The sequence below is a fragment of the Siniperca chuatsi genome, linkage group LG2 (assembly GCF_020085105.1).
Source record: "Siniperca chuatsi isolate FFG_IHB_CAS linkage group LG2, ASM2008510v1, whole genome shotgun sequence".
Taxonomy (NCBI): Eukaryota; Metazoa; Chordata; class Actinopteri; order Centrarchiformes; family Sinipercidae; genus Siniperca; species Siniperca chuatsi.
The window spans coordinates 12,838,107-12,858,996 of NC_058043.1; the positions used below are offsets into that span (position 1 = coordinate 12,838,107).

The 20,890-nt window shown below is 39.2% G+C and overlaps 1 protein-coding gene across 4 annotated transcripts; it reads right to left on the reverse strand.

The window, feature by feature from the left end:
• Window positions 1-6,272: 6,272 nt before the first annotated feature.
• On the reverse strand, window positions 6,273-20,854 carry dctn2 (dynactin 2 (p50)). Of its 4 annotated transcripts, XM_044169794.1 has the most exons (16): window positions 20,611-20,854; window positions 20,218-20,286; window positions 19,275-19,283; window positions 17,608-17,613; window positions 16,720-16,816; window positions 15,813-15,874; window positions 15,493-15,591; window positions 13,917-14,077; window positions 13,090-13,243; window positions 12,770-12,835; window positions 12,442-12,480; window positions 12,131-12,208; window positions 10,188-10,259; window positions 8,973-9,075; window positions 7,773-7,864; window positions 6,273-7,081 (listed from the first exon to the last, which is right to left on the reverse strand). In XM_044169794.1, the coding sequence occupies exons 1-16, from the start codon at window positions 20,644-20,646 to the stop codon at window positions 6,995-6,997; spliced, it is 1,230 nt and encodes a 409-aa protein (XP_044025729.1). In that variant the 5' UTR covers window positions 20,647-20,854; the 3' UTR covers window positions 6,273-6,994. The 4 variants fall into 4 exon arrangements, with proteins under 4 accessions (XP_044025729.1, XP_044025740.1, XP_044025750.1 ...); XM_044169805.1 differs by lacking the exon at window positions 17,608-17,613; XM_044169815.1 differs by lacking the exon at window positions 19,275-19,283 and having other exon boundaries at window positions 20,611-20,853.
• Window positions 20,855-20,890: the final 36 nt, after the last annotated feature.

Sequence of the window (20,890 nt, forward strand, 5' to 3'; positions counted from 1 at the left end):
CTTGTTTTCGTCTGACTTTTGATTGCAGGTGCGTGTCTAAAGTTTGTCGGTGACACTGAACTGACATTACACCGCCCCCTTTTACTCCATAATGCGCGAGGGAAAAAATAATAACCGGTCCTCCCCTTGAAACGACACGTTTCTACCGGACCAGAGTGATTCTGGAAGACAGGTGCCTTTTATTTGTCGGGTATTTGTAATATGCCACAAACCGGACTGTAAACACACATGTACACAGTGGTGTCATATTCTCATTCATTTCATACCGCGCGCTCTGTTGCAGCTCCGCGAGATATCAAAACACACGCCCGGCCGGCGGAGCGTCTGTGGCGCGAGCTCGCGGTGCTGGGTGTGATCCAACTGCAGACTGTCCCCCTTTAAGTGTCCGGTTAAATTTTCAGCTGTTTGCTCTGAAATGCAGCAGCATGCCTCATTAGTCCGTAATAAAACTTTTATTACATATTATTGTCTCTGATAAGTGTGTTATCAGTTATATTTGATTACTTACTACTGATTAATTTGGGTCTTTTTTATAATAAATAATACAAGGTGGAATGTTACAAGAATAATATAGGCTGACACATCACACCAAAACAATAATTTCATAGGCATGTTATGATAGATTATAGCTGATAAAACGCTTAAAAAACACCATAGAGCAACACAGACACGCTATGCAATATGGTGTTTATGATATATATATTTAAAAAAAAATGTAGGTCCCCATTGAAATGTTAGTTTTACCATAACATATTTCATATAACATAATTCGCACTAATAGACCTGCAGTCCCTATGGTATCACATTTGCCGATATAAATTGCCAATGATGAATGATTTCATCATACGAATGATTTCACTATATAGAAGGTTCACACTAACATTATAGCTTTGTGACACCACAGAACTGATAAAGTCATTAAAAACTTTGTAATGAGTGCCATTGTGTTTATAGAGATATTTAAAAGAATCACTAATAGGTCCCTATTGAAATGTTAGTTTTACCATAGAAGAAGTCGCACTTATAGTTGTTGTCCCTTTAATGTCACATTTATAGATATGAATAGCATATGAGAGATTATATTGTCAACATAAATTCACTATTCAGAAAGTTCACACGAACATTATAGCTTTGTGACACCATCGAATTGATGAAGTCAAAACACATTTACATTGAGTACCATAGCCTACAAAGGCTACAAAGAAACCCCTTTATAAAAGCTCATGGTGATAAAATATGAGATTCAAAGTTCAACAAGTTCACCGTCTCAGACACACAAGGAGCCATGCAGTAAATGTTATCCGATGACATAGTTATAGCGTTGGATGACAATAAGGTAAACAACAGCGACAACAACAGAAGTGACAATAAAATAAAACCACGTTTCATCATGTTGCACTCTTGATGCGGGCTCTTCATCCCGCTCCTGACACTTTCTGCCCTAATGCCAAACTCAGCACACACAAACTGTTTTCCATGCACGGTGCGACGCGCACGGCTCAACATGCACAGCCCCATAGCAACAGCGCCAAGCAGCGAATAGAAAGCTCAAATACTGTCTCTAGGACCCGGGTTAAAGCGCTGCAGGAAGCACCGTAACACGTCACGACTTGAGTGGCTGTTGCTGAGTAGTTCAGCATACTTTCTCTGCACCCCTCCCTCTCCACCCCTGCCGTCTGTTTATTTTGTCAGTCCCGTCGTCTGTGTTGTATTCATTATAAAACACTGTTTACAACCCCAGATCTAGGTTGCCTCTTTTTCTGTTTTTCAACATAGTCTGGCGATGATGGTCCCTGTTTTCTGATTGATTTTGGCGTTTCAGTTGACACTCGTTTATAATGAACGAAAGTCAAATAATAAAATAAATGTACATAATGTTTCAGATCAGATATATTATTTATCCTCTGTTCTGTAATTCTCTTGATGTCTTCAGTTATTTTTTATGACACAGAGTGTAAACAAGCGCAAATTGTCTGGTCATGTGGATCAGCTTTTAGATGAGATTTAGTCATTACTGATGGTTGTATTTGAAGGTATCAGTTGCTGTAATGGTTTCCTTGCTGTAACCTAATCACACTAAATATCTTTTTGTCTGCCTAGTCATAAATAACTGAATATAATACTTTTTGTAATTTATATTTTTTAGCAGTCTTACACAATCCTTACACAACTGTCATATTACATCATGTATTTCCAAACAAGAAAGTCCAGTTATGCCCACATAACTTCACCAGACTGTAATAACATGGAAGTGTGATATCCATATATGTCTATTATAAAACACAAAACAAGTACAAAAAACTAAATTTACAGTGATAATGACTAAGATAAATTGAATTAATGGCATTTAAGTGTGAACAAAGGAAAATGTTTCTCTTATTTGCTTGCTCTTTGTCGTGCTGCCATATTGATTTAGAACAAATGCTGGTGTTTGTAATTTAACCAATATTCAACAATTTAAGGGGGGGGAAATCCACAGTGGTGGTTGTTAATGTTTTGAGTTATTATCCCCCCAATGTCAGAATTTGGCTATTGTTTTCTTTCGTTTTACAGGCAAAAAGAGTCTGGGGAATTTCCAGCCACCACACTCCCTTCTTTCTGTACTGTGCCCTTGGTCCAAGCTCCACACCCAGTTCCCCCTGTCACACACACACACACACACACACACACACACACACACACACACACACACACACACACACACACACACACACACCAGCTGTCGGAATCCTTCCCCTCTCTGAACTGCGACCAACTGATACAGCTGTTAACGTGATACAGTAAATCCTTTTTCTTTCTCTCTTGACTTGCCCTTTCTCATTGTTTGTTTGTTTTTAACTATTTTTCTGGCTCCTCGACAACCAGCAGAAACACCTCCTCGCTTTATCAGACGTTCTGGCCCAATGATGACAACTGGGAAAGAAATATTCTCAAAACTCTTAAACAAAAATGTCTGGTTGTGTGTCTGTGGATTGAAATGTCATTTTAAACTTGAAAGTGGCAGTGATACATGGGTGAGATAAGGCAATATAAATTGGATATATTGCCAACAATTATTACTAACAGTGCTTTGTCTTTAAGCTTTCGGTCCCCATTGTTAGTACATTCATCTCTTTTGCCAATGCCCATCTCAGCTGAGGCCAATATTGCAATTCTCTTTTGTCTGACAATGCGCATTAATCAACTCATTTGCATTTTATTTCATCAGAAGGTGCCCCATCTATCATGTCCTTTACAAGTATGTCCAGCATTCACACAAAGCAGAAAACTTCATCTTAATGCCCATAATGTTGGAAATTATTTCAGGTTTATTTTTGAAAGTTTTCAAGTTATCCACTCAGTCCCATCTCGTCCCGTCCAGATTTAACAGCTAAATGCCACATCCACTTGTTGAGATTTCTGTGTTTGCAGCTTTAGGACGACTGTGCAGACAATCTTGTTAGTCTGTTAAACCCTGTTTACCTGTGAGCCTCACCTCTCTTTACCCTACCATCTCCGTCGTCTTCCCTTTTTTTTCCGTTCGCGACAAGCCTCATTCTGCCCCACAACAGTATCCATCCTATTTTACTCTGCTTATACCTCCACCCACTTCTTCTGTCCTTCCCTCTAATTCACTACAAGCTCCTCACCTGTCCAGACCCATTCAGGAAAATTTGACAAACTGATGCAGAGACCCTTGTGTGATTTGCTTTCTTTTCTCTGTAGCTTATTTTTGATTTCTCATGTCAGTTGTTCTTTCTCTGCTTCTACTTTTCCCTGCCTCCATTTTATTTTCAGAATTGTTATTACTAGTAATTTTACTATTGTTTGTCAAAATAGAGGACATATTAGTGTTATTGACAGCCCTACAGTAAAGCTAATACATTGGAATTTTGTTAAATATTTGATTACATGACATCGGAATCAATCTGTAGTCAATTTTCACAACCTTTAAATTGCTCAAAATAAGTTTAGTCAAACTGATTGCCTTTAGTTATTGTCTTGATTTTGATTACATTGTCTCAAAAATCTCAGTACAGTACAGACACGAATATCTAAAACCAGTGCCTTGATTTCTTCATTTCTCGGCACCGACGTATGTGTCAAAGATGAGACATAAGAAAAAAAAACAACCCCAACAAGCTCAAGCAAGAGACTGTAGGGCATTAAACTTTAAAAGCCTGTCTGAACAGGTGGGTATACTGGCAGCGAGACACACACTCCAGGCTCTTACTCCTTCCTTTTCTTCCTCTCCTCTTAGTTTCCCCCATATCAGCAGCTGCCTGAGGATTAAAATATTTACTTTGTCCCGTGGAGTAAAGGTTGGTGTGAGCTACTGACATATATAAGTAGCTGCAATTTTACTGCAGTCAAGAATGACTGGAGCTTTGATGTCATTTGTGTTACTAAAAGCCTTTTTTTTTGGATTTATACCCCACTGCTAAAACCGACTGTTTTTCAATAGGGGTTCTGTTTAATCATTCATTCTTTGTCCTTTTATCCTCGTTCATATTCAGGGCCACATAGAGAGCTATAGTCTGAAAAAAAATCGTAATACTCATTAACAGCATTTTGGGCTGACCTCTTGGTAATCTTCAGCTTGTAATTGTGTATAAATGGGTCTTAACAGAAGGGGCTGGGCTGACCCTATCTAGCACACCCAAAATAGGACAAATGCAGTGATATACAGTACACGGTATGTCTCTTTGCTCATCTGGGGCATTCCCTTCTAAGTTGGAGCTCTGGATCTAATTGCCTGCAAGACCAGTCACACTTGGTATGTCCTGTCCAAGCAGGCCAGTATTAAACGCCCCACACATAGGGGAAACAGAAAGCTGTTCAGCACTTAATCTTTCTCTGAAATAAAAGAAATATATGATACAGACAATAAGATGCCAAGCCATAACACTCAGCTAAAGTAAAAGAGAAATCATTTATCATTTGTTATGTCTAATTCAGAGGCAAATAAGCCAGAAGCACACATGTCCAAAAAGGCTTTTATGTTTTAGTTATCATGAAACTGACCACTAGACTACAGTGTGCTGAGTCTGGATGACTCATCTCGAACAACTGATCCTTATCCTGCTGTATGTTACCTGTCTGCCTTTGTCACTAAAACCGTCACCTGACATCAAACATGAGCAAGCTGTTTGTTTTAATGCTTGTTATAAACCTACTAATGCCACATGGATTTAAGGTTGACCTCAGCACACAACACAGCAATTCATTGAGTGCCTTGTGTTATTTTACTCTGTGAATGGCAAAGTAGCAGACTAGTTTTCCTTGGTGTCTCTTCTTGATTTTACTCTGCTGTGTGTCTTCATTCACGGTCAAGTATAAGGACACCGGTCACCAACAGTAGCGTGATGACAGGAAATGAGGAGCGAGAGATGGGGAACGACAGGCATAAAGGTCCCTAGTCGGACACGAACCTGGGATGTTGCCGCTCATAGTTGGCTCCCTAAACCTCTTGGCCACTTCAAGTTTTCAAATGCTTTTGAATGTAGTTTTTCCATTGTAGGTAGTGTCTACAATTAGCCCTTATTATCCACTTCAAATCCAGTTGATCAAGAATGTCAAGTTACTCTTCTTTTAGGGAAAATCAATAATACAAACTGGATTGTCAGTAACTGAACCTTTTAGGTGTGTAATAAAATGTATTTCTACAGGGACAGACGTATGGCAGAATAATTTGCAGTTATGGAGTCTACTGTTGGCAGTATCTTTGAAAGCTGAATAAGTGTACAACATGAGTTTATTAGATGCTATGCTGCCACCTAGTGTTCATAAATGGACATAATTGATTATATTAAAGAAAACACAAAGTACTTTTTAAAAAAGATTTCGAATACTTGTATGTGCATCAGATTAGAATTTATTTAAGGCATCAAATATTTTCAAATATCCCCCTCTATAAAATGTGTTTTACATGACAAAGTATTTTTGCAGTATTTTGCAATACCAATGTCTGATGACTCATTACCAGGAATTCATACCTTTTGTTATCAAGTTAGTAGACCAGCTAACATCAGCTCTACATTCATCTGATATTTTTCAAACTGTTCAGACATCTGGCAAGACATGTCCACATGCTCTATAAAATGGGGAAAAAGACTTACTTGTTGCAATACATTTAGTAGTTTGGTAAGATTGATACAACATAGTATAGTAATAATGGTATAGCTATTTATTTTTTCCATCCAACCAAAACAAGTAGGAGGTGGGAAGCTATGTCAACAATTAAGTGATTATTCAAAAAAGTGATCATCTCATGAAATAAAAAGGAACCAAGCTTATCGCACTTTGTTTTATTGATCGGTTTTCATGACCACAGATGTACAATACAGTTGACTTGTAGGCATGACAGCGGATTAAAAGTTTGTCTGTGGTGTTTGGTCTCAGTCATAATAATATAGTTACAAGCGACTGAGCGTGAAGAAACAATAAGGTACACAGGCATATTTACAAGCTCTCCTTCCGTGACTTAGCCCTGACACTCGCACAAACGTGCTCCTGCTACAACACTATAACACAATTGATGTTGATTTTCTTTTTTACACATTTGACAACATCTTTAATGTGTCATCCATCAACCCAACATTACTGTGATCCATTCATTTGACCACACTATACAGTTCCAAAAGGAATGGAGGAATTTCTTATGTTTAATACTAATCTTTATAAAAAAACAATCCAGTCTAAAACTCAATAAGCTTAACAGGGGACTGCAATCAGTGGCATGTATAGAGTGGACTAATGTGTTTTCAGTTGATATCAATTTGATGCAAGAGAAAGGAAGAGGAAAGGAGGGTGGACAAGAACATTTGGTCTCCTCTTTTTTTGTTATTCCATCTTTTTCAACTTTCTAACATTCCACTTAGTGAAAAAAGGCAGAGGCGAAGTAGAGAGCAAGAGAGGGATGGCCAGAAATGACCCCAATCCCCCCCTCTGTGCTCTCTAGCCAACTCTTATTTGTCCATGTTCTCTCCTGGACCAGTCTAAACTCTGCCACCGTTTATTTGGAGAGCTTCTTCATCCTCTGATCTAGTGCAGAAAAGTTCTCTTCTACAGCCACCAGATTTTCCTTCATTGTCTGTTGGACCTGTGGGGGAGAGAGGGAGGAAAAAAAGCAAGTTAGGTAAGACAGGGAAGTAGAGTTGGAGGGAAAGTTAGGTGTAAAAGTGTGCAGGAGAGAGATGTTGATGGGACAGAGTAGAGAGAAGTGGCAGGAAAAAAGCTGTGGTGAGAGAGAAGGACTGATGATACTGATTTGAGGTGAAAATATGCAGATATAGTGAAGATGTAGGGGGAAAGAGCGGATGTGGAATAGAGATTAAAAAAACAAAAATAGGCAGCATTTGAGGCGGCAGGAAGAGACAGCAAGCATAATGGAAAGCAAAGGTGCTTATAGAAAGGAGAACCTGGTTACAAATGCGGGAAAATGATTAGTCAATTAACTGAATGCCAAACATTCACTGATTCCAGCTTCTCAAATGTGAGAATTCACTGCTTTTCTCTGTTTTCTATCATTGTAAACTGAATATCTGGTCTTTGGAAAGTTGGTCGGACAAAACAAGACATCTGAAGACATCACCTTGGGCTCTGGGAATGAAAATAAAGGCCTACTGGTCACTTAAATATTAGAGCTGAAACAAATAGTCAATGAATTGATGAATCAATCGACAGAAAATTACATTTTTATTAGTTTTTCTGTTTTATATCATGTTAAATGTACTATCTTTTGGTTTTGACTGTTGGTCGGCCAAAATGAGCAGAATACAATGCAAGTCTACCTGTGTTAGCAGGGTGTTATTGTCCTTCAGAGAGTTGTTGATCATCTGCTGAGTGGTGTCCAGGTGGGTCAGCAGCTGGCCAAACTGCATGGCTACGAGATGGTGGGGTTGAGAGAAAGAATAAGTAAGATGGCGTATTTGTTCTCAAATGTACAAATTTGTGGCAAAAAAAAAAAAAATAATAATCTTGCTTAAAAAATGCTATGTTGTCTTTGCTCAGCCAAAGTGAAGGGGAGTAGAGACACATGTAATCTGCAAATGTCGACTGCTTGAAAAAGATTAAAACACAGTATTTTCTTTTACTTGTTTGCCTTCATCGGCAAAGAAAGATCTAAAGAGAAAAATAACATCAGTTCAACCCTACTGAGTGAAGAACACGTCAGCTGCAGACTGTGACAGATTGGTGCAAAGAGAGTCTGGATGATAAATGACCTCTTTCAGCTCTCAGAAATGAATTATCAATATAATCTATTAATGCCAAGGTTCTGCTTTCATGTGCTAAATAATAAAAAGATGATAATGTGATATATAATATCATGCATCTCTTTTCTCCCCAAGGGGGTGTTTAACAGTATTGCTAGATTTAGTCTAATTCTATTACCATTTTGAGGCTCGCTTTCAGTGATTTCTTGCCCTTTGTTATAATAGAATGGCATGGTTTTGGCTAATTCTATTATCCGTTTGAATACCATTTTCACTTAGTTTTCATCTTTTGTCTCACATACAGACGTTCCCATTGAAAATGCAAATCTTTCAGACTATTACGTCCCAACACAGATGCTGCCTGAAACGTGATCTGGGTTCACACCCTGTTATGTTCTGTGGCTACATCCTACATATTTTGAATCTTTAATGCCACTCCCCACCCCCACTAACCTACATACATCCCCTCCTTGAACTCTCATGGGTGTCATTTCAAGGTTCTTCTTCACTCACATAAAAGAATAGAACATAAATTATCCAAGTTGTCATTGTTATTATCTTTACTGGGGTGAAATCTGCCCCTAGAGCAATATTATTACAATATTTGCAATATGAACCAATTAATCAACTCCAGAACATTCATATAATATGACGTGATGATGTGACGGTTAACTCCTCAACAACTAATATTGTCTCATGGCATGACTTGCTTTGTGAGGACACAAAGCAAGTCTTGGGCTACCAGCTTGTAAACCAGTTTCAGTCCCTGTGTGTTACCTTGCTCATGCAACTCCTTGACAGCGACAAGCCTCTGCACCACCTGAGGTATAGAAGTGGACACGGCATCCCACTTCTGCACGACGTCATAAAGCTGCGACACCTGACAGGTAAACACATACAGGCACATTTAATACCAAGATAAAGCCCTCCAGCTAAAAGAACATTTTACAGATTTGTCCTTAGTTTCCTGATGTAATAATTATTGCACTGCAAATGATATAAATGCACACTGATGAATAAATTCATGCTGTGTAGTCTACATTTGAGCAGTGTGGGGACATTGTGGTTTCTGTCAAGCTTGTGTACATACAAACATTCATTATTATAATAAACAGTAACACCTACATTCAAACTCGACTTCACAATGCTGTGGTATCGAATGCTAGAAATACACGCTGCCTGACATTTGCCATTTAAATTCCAGCTGTATTTTATGACTAAAGCCATAGGCCGGGTTATTGTGGGCACAATGATTTTATTATACATAATCTCACATTAAAGCATGCTGTTGAACTTTTTTTAATTCTTCTTTTTACGTAATGAAGTCACACACCTTATCTAATATATCACAATTACAGTACATTACAGTCTCTCAAAGGTTTAAACAGCAATGTACAATAACCTTATGTATCAAAAATAAACCACTTTGCATAACTTTGTTTTTCACACTAATAATATTATAATTAACATGCGCTGCCCTCTACTGGCCTTTTAAGCATGCCGCACTTTAGAACAGTCAAACACACAAGAACGTTGCCAGGAAATCACGCAGATCTCACAGCTGAATATAACACGAAAAGCGGAAAAAATGTTTGATTCATTACTGACTCTATATGAACAAACTGCCTGATGATACAATTTGGATTTGGCTCTGACTGCTTAAAAAACCGTGCCAGGTGTTTGTTTAAGACAGCACTAAATTCAAATTTAACATATGGTACTACTCTTCACTGGGTAGTCCGGCTGCCAGACCCCGTCATTTGCTAGTGAAGGTTTTCCAAATTAATATCTTTTAACCAAGACTGAACTAGCAAGATTATCTTCTGTTAGGCAACAAGATTATTGGACATATTATACAAGCTCAACTCTTTCGATTGTAGGAATCTTCCATCTTAAAGTGCTTTGTAAAAGAAGAATCACAGGTAGACTGTATGACCCGGGAAGTTTCAAAGAGTGTGAAAGCATCTGAGGAACTGTACAGGAACTACAAACCTTGTTCTGTGTATCAGCATCCTCAATTGCTGCCTTGTGTTTAGCAATCTCATTCATTTTCCCGAGGACACTCTAAATGGGAGAGGAAAAAAAAGTTATTTATTTTGTGTGCGAGAGGCACAATTTTAAAAGGCATTTAGATACATAACAGAAAAAAAGACAAGCATTTATTAGGTTCATGTCAATACTGTGGTAAACTGACAGTTTCTCACAGCGGGCTACACCACACTGCCATACAAAGCTTAACTGCAGTAACTACGCAAAGTAAAACTGAGAAAAATGATATTGCACTAATTGTACAATTTTTATGCCTAAAAACCATGACGGCTGATTTGACCTTTGACCCCAAAAATTTAGTTATTGCACTCTGCCTTCATTGTCTAAAATGTGTCTAATAGCAATGCAAAAGCAAAGTGCAGTAACTACAATGTAGTAGTTTTCTTTCAGCTTTTATATTGTTTTGTATTGTCTTCAGTGACCAAAACTATTTTGACATTGATTTCTGATTCTGATTTCCGACCACTCGATGGTGTTTAAAGACTCTGTTAACACTCAAACCGCGCACACACACACAGCCAGGCTTCACTAGTTACTCTACCCCACTGTTACGTTCATTTGATGCAGGGCAGATTGTTACATTATCTGCATTTAAATGTCAGTAAATGCCTTGGGATACACTGAAATGGGCAACATATGGACAACATATCCTAAAGGACAACGTTGTGAATGATTATTATTAAGAAAATGAAGATGGTGTTCATGTTATTAGATGTAGAGAGAGATCACTCTCATGGCTGCTCGATTGTTGATGATAACTTGATACATGATGCCTTTCATGTTTTTATTATATATATTTTTTCCACCGTTGGCTGGATTAACTTTGTGATGTGAACAACAAAACATAGACGACATGGCATCAGCGATGATGTGAAGTTACAGAGGATAATGTTACAGCTTTCAGGGAGCAGGTAAGATAACGCTAGCTAACTAAACATCGCCTGTCAGTCAGCATATACATTGAGGCTGACAGGTATTTTATAATGTGATTGCTCGTTTCTCAATGCTTAATGTCATTGTTATCATACTTTGGTAAAATCCCAAAGTAGTTGCGTGAGGTAACTTAGATGGGTAGAGCGCGAAATTGGCCAGGATCCCAAAGCAGATGTGGCTTTGAGTTGGATTTTGTAGTTATTGCAGTTTTTATACAGGCTTTTCTCTACAACAAAGCAAACTTGAACTCTGAAACTTTGTCACAAGATAAAACAGATATCAAGAAATTAATTTTTAGTTCTAACTCAATTTCGACCAACAATGTAATTACTGCGGTTAGCCTTTGGACGGCAGCACAGGTAAACCAACCATATGGAAATTTGGCATATTTTAAAAGCTAAGAAATACATTTTCAAAAGTATTTATCAGTATTTCACCACTCTCTCCCTGAGTTTCAATAACTATCCAGCGCGTGGGGTTGTTTGAAGAAGAATTACAGTACTTAAATAGCTGTAGAGTGCTGTCCTATTACTGCGGTAAGATAAAAAAAAAAAAGTACAGTCATAGCTGTAGTCCAAATAGAAGAAAATCAACCTTCCAATAACCCCAAAACTTTCTTATTTACCTTTTGATTCTTTTTAGCAGGAAAGCTACAGTAGATACCAATGCATACAAGAGTCAGAGGAAGGGCTGAGATCTTGCAGAAAATGAGACAGCTATATGTTTTTTATTTTTCCATTTGTTAGATACAATGTGCATACAAGTTTTGAATTAGCTTTGGATTTGCTGGGTGGCACATTTGCCGGAGCAAGGCTAGCTGTTGCACCTGGTTGGCACATCTCGACCAATCTCTGTACTGAACATAAATATATGAAATATCGAGCTTGACATAACTCAAAATATTTCAGTGTTCTTTTAAAACAAAAAGGTTTCTATGGGAAACATGCTGTTACCTGCAGTCTGGCCTCCACTTGATCCAGAGTAGCAGAGTCCAGTGCGCTGACCCTCGCCTGCAGGAGTTCTATGGTGTCCTGATACAAACAAGCACACACACACACACACACACACAATATATAAACTTGCGCACATAACTTTGTGTTCTTGCTCTTACTACTAGCACAGCAACAATAAACAAACTTGGAGGAAATGATGTCATCTTTGAAGTATGACCCAGTTCTCTGGCTGCACATCAGATACACAGAGTTATGAATACAGACACAAACTCCATGAAGTGTGTTCCAAAAGAAAGAAGCCAACTTCTTACCATCAAGCTTGCTCCTTGAATGCTAGCACTCAGAGGTCCCTGTAACATAAACACAAACAGGGAAAATACATTTTAACAAGAAGCAATGAAGCCATCCCCATAATTTGCATAAATCAAGTGGAAGATTTTATTTCAATTTGACTTTGTGGATGGTTACACAGCAACAGAAGCATGCAAATTCTGCTGGTGTGAGAGTGAAAGAGAAAATGAGATAAACAGAATTGGTGTGAATGAAAGAGAGAAGCATTAGAGTGTGTGTGTGTGTGTGTGTGTGTGTGTGTGTGTGTGTGTGTGTGTGCATGTAGACTATGTGAGAGTCGGTGTGTACCTGCTTGTCTGATCCTGAGCCAACAGCAATCTCCAGCTCAGCTAGACGCTTCTCCAATTCTGCCATCTACAGGGACAGAACAAGGCAACACATGGCTGGCAGTGACAACAGCATCTTACAAGACACACACAAACGCCCATGCACATACCTTCCTGCCTTTTGTCCCATTTATTGCCGTCAAATATTCTGACATTCCTCTCATGAGGATGAACACAAAGACACGTCTAGCTGATCATACCCGCTGAAACATTTGCTCATTTTGCTAGTGCATTCATCCGAGACACCTGACTCTGCCCCCTCCTCCTCCCTTCCCACTTTACCTTGGCAGAATCATTGAATTTTTCCTGCTCTGGTCTGCTGTGCAGCTCGTAGAGTACCACTCCGTCTGGGCCTTTAGCTGATGCCACCGGCTTGGTGTCTCCTGCAGCGCTGCCACGGCTGCCCTTGGCCACTTCCAGCTGGGTGAGCAGACGCCTGCAGGAAGGATGGAAAAGGAGATACAAAAGGATTATATGTTCAATATTGTTATCAGCACCATGTGCTGCTGTGCCGTCGCCCCTCTCTCCCTTGCAACAAATCTTTTCAGCTTTGTTGAAAACGGCAAGGTCAAGGTGAGCTTAGATCTTTTTAGAACAGTTTTCATCACTTTTCCTCCCCCTCCTCTCACTTGTGTCACTGTCTCTTTTCCTCTCTATCTTCAGTTTCTTTCATCGTGCAGAGTTGTGGCCTGACAAGTCGCAACAATACATTTTAATTCTCTGTGCCTTCTCCAGTTTTTATTTCCCTCCCTCAATCATTTGTTCATCAGTTCTCATGCTCCCCGGGTAGTACTACACTGGGATCAGCGGGGTTTATGTGGGCCATTGATACCAGCTGTACTCCCTTGCACTTATTACTCTCTCACTCCTTATATCTAGGGTTATAGTCCAAGGCTCAGTGAGATTAATTCCCCTGCACTCCTCTCCAACCATGTATTTCTGACTCCCTATGTTTTTTCAAACTATCCCTTTTCCTCTCCCTCTTTCCATCCATTCCCTACATCCGAGCTCATCTCTCTGTAGGGGTCTGACAGGTTGTAGCGTCAGGTTTCAGATTCCAGATGCTTGTCCTCTTGCTTTATTGTCTTGTCACCCCCCTCTCAGCTCACCTGGCCAGCGCTCCATCTGGGTCAGCCAGGTTGATGTGTGCCTGTGGTCCCAGCAGTGAGTCGAGATGAGCAGAAACCAGCTGCTGTTTGAGCTGGGCTGCCTGCTGGGCGAGTACCACCGGGGTCAGGCGCTCCTCTGCATTGCTTTCTTTTGTGGCAGCCTAGAAGCAAATGGATACCGAGGTCATTGAGTAACTGAGGTTTACACAGATCAAGGACTAGAAGTCTGTCTGGGCCAATCAGTTATGACAAATTTAAAACAGGAAAACGCACTGTATACATAAACATGCACTCTTGCGCTAGGCATGTAAATTGGATTTGTTCTGACATTATATTTCAGAAAGAACAGAATTAAAGGAATATTCCAGTATTTTTTAAATCGGGATTTGCATTAGCTATTGTTGCTAACTGCACAAGGATCTACTTAAGGGTAACCAAATTAAATAGCTAAATCTAGCTAATCTCTGCTTACCTTTGTTTCGACTCAGAGACAAGTGTTTGAAATGATTTATGTGAAATTATTTGGAAAGCTTTAGGGGGCTTGTGCTGCTTTCCCCGATATACTTTCTTTTGCTGGAGTCACGTTTCCTGAATCTCTACAACAGAGGTAGAGGATGCAAAATTATTTGGACCCATAATCAAAACAGTCACACTTATGAGAATAAGACCTAGGTTGAAAAATGGCAGAATTTTCCTTTAACACTGACAATAGCAACGCACAGTTCATGACACAATGATCCATAGCTGTCAGGCACAACTTTGGATATGCACAGTCAGATGTCTGGTGTGATCTCTGCATGAGAACTTAGCACAATATCATCAAACTATGCCATATTTCTCAGTTAAACTGGTCTATTGAAGTGTATTACAGTATGTTCTCACCCATGCACACAGTATTTGACTTTTTCACTCACTACATTCACCCTGATGAATGGACACACAGTACTTGGCACAAATCAATTGCTCCAAGGAGGTCTTTCGTAAGGGTAAATTTAGAGGCTGTAGCAGAGAAGCAGCTTGTTCCCAACAGCCAGGCTGCATATTCTTTCAGCATGACCTGTGGGAGCTAAAACCCACGGATACTGTCACAAAAACTGCCAGTTCACAGGTTGAATTAGAATTTGGTGTTGGGCTCAAAGAGTAGCATACCCTGCTCTGTGCGTATCCTAGTAAATGACACCCAAGTTATAATTGGTTTTTGGGTTGTGGGGTCTTTGTAAGTCTGAAAAGCAATTCCTTGCAATGGTTTTAATCAAAACTCATTTACAGGGTAAATTTAATATTTTAGTGCACATACCATACTAAGCTTTGGATTGGATACTCTGGTCTCTAGTTCAACAGTAAGAACTGGTCATAAATATTACACCTCTGACATTAAAAGGTTGCACTCCCCTGAATAAATACATGATGACGTGGTCGAGGAGTAGAGTGGAGGAAAGTCCCTCTGTGAAAGGCTATTGAATTTGTGTGCAGGCAGCAAGATAAAGGCTGGATAATCAGAGTGTACCACCCCTCGCCAAATCCTATGGGCAAGGGAGAAGTGTGAGTGCATGTGTGTGTCTCGCTGCCAGTTCACCTGGATGGCATCCACCTCCTGAGTGAGTTCCTGGATCTCGTTCACCAGGCGCTGGTACTTCTGCTGGGGCGTCTCCTTCACTCCACTGCCCTCTCCAAGCTACACAAAGATGAGAGAGCAAAGAAATGGTATGGATATTACACAACAGCAAAGTGAGTCTAATAGATAGAGTTGCCCTAACACGAATGATCACACAACACCACCATGTCAGACTCTTGACTTTATCAGAAAACACATGTAGCAAGTGAAATAAAAACCACAATGGTGTTAAAAGAATAAAACGTGAAATAATGAATTTCTGCTGAACAGAATGTACTCACGATTTCAAATTCTCCTGACTCATAGCCCACTCTTCTGCTTTTACTGATTCTGTCTGAGAAGTCTGTGAAAAGGAGACAAATGGGTTGAAAGAGAAATAACAGACTGTGTCGGTATGAAGCCCAGTCTGAGCCAGAACAAGATTTGGGGTTTGAAATCAGCAAACGGATGGATGTGTTTTGCTACACCTGTAACAGAAAAGCAACATTTTAAAGCAACAGCACCTGTCTGCATTAGTCTTGTATTTTGCAAAGAGTATTTTTTGTTTTTAATGTCGTATGTTTTGTATTAATGGTATTGGATGAAATTGAAATTGTACATTTCTTTATCCATTAAGAGTAACTATTGTATTTTGTAAAAGCTATTTTAAAAGGATTACAGTAATGTTGTTTTATATATGTCACAAGACTGACTAAGGTAAGGACACCGGAAACAACCTCGGAAACCTCCCTGATGAAGGAACTACACTCAGTTGCCAGTTTATTAGGAACTGTTAGCTAAAACTAATGCAGTTTAATACAACAGTCCTGCAATAAATCTTACCTTCCTAAACGCTATAATGTTCAGTTTTTGTTGAAAGTGTTTTAGAGAGGTGTTCAACTATATGGTCATTTTGGAGGCTGCAGTTTGTGGTGCAGTTGAACTGTATTGCATTATACTGACAGGTGTTTCTATTATTTTGTCTACCCCATTTATATCAATGAGGGTAGGCTAAATAATTGAAACACCTCTCTGTATAATGTAATACAGTTAATACACAGTTATATTTTGAGTTTGTCGTGACTCTATATCCATATTGTTACTAGCGGTGATGTTGCGCTTCTGTATTACTTTAATGAGTTAGTTAAGTTTATAAGTTATGATAAAAAAGATACGTTAAGAGTGATTTATCATCCACTGTGAACTGACCAAGTCCCTTGGTGGTGACATGCTTGTCTTTGAACTTGTCATAGGCTGCGTTGGGGTTGACCACAATCCTCTCCACGCTGTCACTGCAGAGCTCCTCCTGTCATTGAAACACCAGGAAATTAAGTCAGATGAAATCATAAAGGGCATGTAAGTCTACACAGACAGCAAAGACTTTAAAATGAGCCTTCAGTTCAGCCTAATTCTACGCTTGATCATTCCCCCGAAATATGATTTAAAAAGATAAAAGAATTATGCGATTAAGTCAACAAATGTATTATTGCTTACCAAGGTCAGATACCCTCAAAAATTAAAAGCCATTGTAGCCATGAATCATGAAAATATGCAAGAGCTTCATAGCCATTATTTGGAGCAGTTTTAGAGAGAACCATATTTTCTCAACATAATTTAGAGTACCAGCCGGGAAGAGACAAATGTGCAAAATTATACATCACAGCCATAGTTTTTACAAAGGCCTGATTTTAGACTTAAAAAGGCTCAACTTTTCTATAAAAAATAAAAAAGTCATTTATGTGGTATAAGTCTACAATGGTAAAATCAATGTTACGTGAATGAAAAAGGCAGAACCAAAGCTGGAAGCCACTAAAACTTTCTTTTCTAAATGACGGTTCTTTGATTAGTGATTCTGGGGAGCACAAAAAAATGTGGTGGATCATTTGATCAGAACTTTCTACTGATCAGTTATGATGATCTACAGACTATGGGTAAGATTAAAACACCACTGACACAGACAGATAGATGACATGAGTCTGGGCTCACACACAGATTCGGATTAAAAGACAGACCAAGAAAACACACAGAACACAAGACAGTTACACAGATGTGGGGAGGAGGAGGAGGAGTGAGGAGGAGAGTTAGTCAGGCTCTTACCAGCTCCTTGGGTTTCCAAAGAGAGTTAGAGAAAGTAACGGAAGAGCAGAGGGAGAGAAAAAAGTAGGGGGGAGAGAGAGAGAGAGAGAGAGAGACAACACAGATTAATGTGGTTATCACATGCCATGCACACAACAGGAACAGTTGGCCAGGGTCGGGGAAAGATAAGAAAGAAAGCAGTGTTCTGAGAGTTGCTGCTAAAAACCCTGGAGACACACTGTTCAGACTGCTTGTGATGTCTCCAGTTCTTTCTCTCTTCCCCGATTCAGGGTGGTAAGATGGTACATTAACACCAAACGAGTTACTTTCACCTTTGATACCATACTGTACTTCATAATGCAGTGTGACCATACGCTCTCATGGAGAGCATTGTAGGTCTCACAACATTATGCTATGGATGCAGGGGATTGGGGTTTTAAAAATCTATCCATGAGTCAGAATGAAGGGTAACAGGTGGTTTAAGGGTGCCTAAAAGAAGTCAAGAAACTTAAAAGGCCTGAAAACCCTAAAATGCATTCTGTTACAGAAATTGACATCTATTATAAATCATTTAGTAGGGTTTAGTTATTTCTTACTAAAATGCAGTTCATCCTAAATTAATCCTCTAGACAAAAGCGGTTAATTAAGTATATCCAAGTTAAAGCCCCTATATACTGCGTGATTTTGGGCTGTCCCCAACGTAAAGATGATACCTTTGGTCATCAATCCAAGATGGTGGCCTTAAATCGCACTGTGAGACATGTCCATCGATGGTCAATTTAGAGCATTGGTGACCAAAGAAAGTTTGTGTCAAAGGTCTGACAGTGCCAGAAATTTAGAACTTCTGCTACGAACATCATCTACAAACCAACCAATTGGAATATGGCATGAAACTTAAGATGCACCAACCCAGCTCCTTTCTTTTATAAAATAACATGAGGCCAGGGATAGCTGTGGCACTAAAAAGTCAGTCTGCAGCACACTGTGACTGAATGAACGTAACGGATAGCGGAAATGCCAAATTTTATAATGATGCTGACAAAGAAACTGTCATCTCAACAAGGATTGTCACATCTGGCCAATACCTGATCCACTTAATAAGGTCAATATTGGTGCAGATACCAATCTGATGCATCCCTACATGAAAACACAGATTTGATTGTCATATCCATCTCGCAAAGTGTGACATGCAATGAACCTGCAAGATGTTATCGCACAGTGTATAGGGGCCTTTAAAATGTCATTAGTGAGAACAATGTGTTTAGCCAAGAAGCAACTGTTAGAACATGATGACAGGTTAAAAGGGAAGTATCTATAACAAACAGACTAACACTTTTCTTTCTCCTGTTAGCGCTTCACACACACACACACAGACACATACTTCACTGCTTTGTCAAAGCATGACCCAGTGAAAGACCGAATTAAAGTGCTGCTGAAGACCCATCAACATCATTATTCCCTTAAAATTGTTTAAATGAGCAACACAAATAAGAGGAAAATAATCAATTCCTTGCACTTCAAAACAATCAAAAATTGATGAATTACAAAGCACAAAAAGGGTCACTCCATCGATCTATTTCTCATTTCATTCCAATCAATAAAGGTAGGAAAAGTGGATATGAGATTAAAATACATGCATAAAAAGCATGGCATTAAGCTCACTGAGAGTAAAATGGAGCCAGTCTTACTTGTACAAACTAGGGTTCCAGGAGGGGTGGGGAAGAATCAAAACAAGGGCAAGGGTATGGAAAGAACGGATAAGGAAACATGGAAGGGAAAATGCCAATTAGGATTCACTCAGCTGGTCAGTAAACAGCTCAGACATGTTTAAAAGCAATGTCAGACCAACATCCCTCAACTGTTTACAAAGTGCTTACCAATATCACTGTACTCTAGCAATGTGACCACTACCTCTAGATGACTGCTTATCGTTACAGTTAGATGACAGTGAGAATAGACATTTCTAAAAGTCACATGACAGAGTTAGAAACATCCACAGTAGATTTTGTTCCTTGAGATTTTAACAGATAATGGTGCTTGGATGGGAGAAAGGTTTTTCGTCTCTTTTATATTCGTCTGCCCTTACTTACTTTTCTTCATGTATAAATTAGCAGATATACTAATGTGCATAATATATGGAAGATGAGTTAAACAGTAACCTGCAAAGGGCAGTTTGGCATTTTGAATGAAATATGAACAAAATATACGTAATTTTGTTAACATAAAATGTTCATATAAATGAGAAATGAAATATTAATTTTGATAAATAACAAGGGAGAACACATTTATTTAATTTTACCTACAGAGTTAGTAAAGCGGGCACAAATGCAGTGACATAAATTTCATAAATAACAGCCCAGTAATTCATATTAAGTAATATCAACAGTACAGTAGTGCTGAGCTACACTCAGTGCTTTGCCATATAAGTAGTAATAGTAAGCGAAGTAATTGCGTGGTTGGGTTTTTAATCGTGGCAGGGATAATGCAGTCTGATTACAATGAAGAAGTCAGTTCTTTCTCTGTTATATACTGTAAAGTGTAAACACTTGTTAGCTAGTTAGATTAATATGCAGCGAAGTAGCTTACAGTCTGCAAACAGACAAATCCAGTGAATACAAAACGTCCACTTACCGACTCAAACTGAGCCTGGTCATCTTCTGGAAGGTCACCGGTCTCGTACACGTCCGGCTCGTTAAAGGCCTATTAAAACAATTAGGTAAACATTTTATCACACGATCAGATATCTCGTTTATGTCGTTAGCCTGGCCAACGCCCCGGCCCATTCAACAACACGTATTTACTAGCTCTAGCTCTCTTATGGCTTGTATCACAAGACACAACATTAGCTGAAAAGTTAGCGACTAAGAAACTACAATTATTAACGCTAGTTGTATAGTAACTGCAAACAATAAGCAGACAACCGAGTAAACAGCAGAGATGTTAGCTAACTTAGCTGTCACAGCTTGGAGCTAGCACTGCCAAGTAGCATTCTAGCTAATCTGTCTGCTAGCATTAGCCACTTACAATTCCTGGCAAGTTTGCGTATTTTGGATCAGCCATTGTCAGCGGGAGGCAAAGACGAGACCAAAAACTCACAAGAGAATATAAGAACAGTTCTTAAAACGTGTAAATTATCGGTGAACCGAATCAAATTACAACAAAAGCTAACGATAGATGAGGCAGCAGTCTCTCTGCCGGCGGAGTCCTCCAGGCTGATGTGGTCACTACCTTGACTTGACAGCGTGTACGTTGGAATTGTCGCAAGCGCAGGCGAATGGGCGGTGATGTGTTCGCTACTTCAATG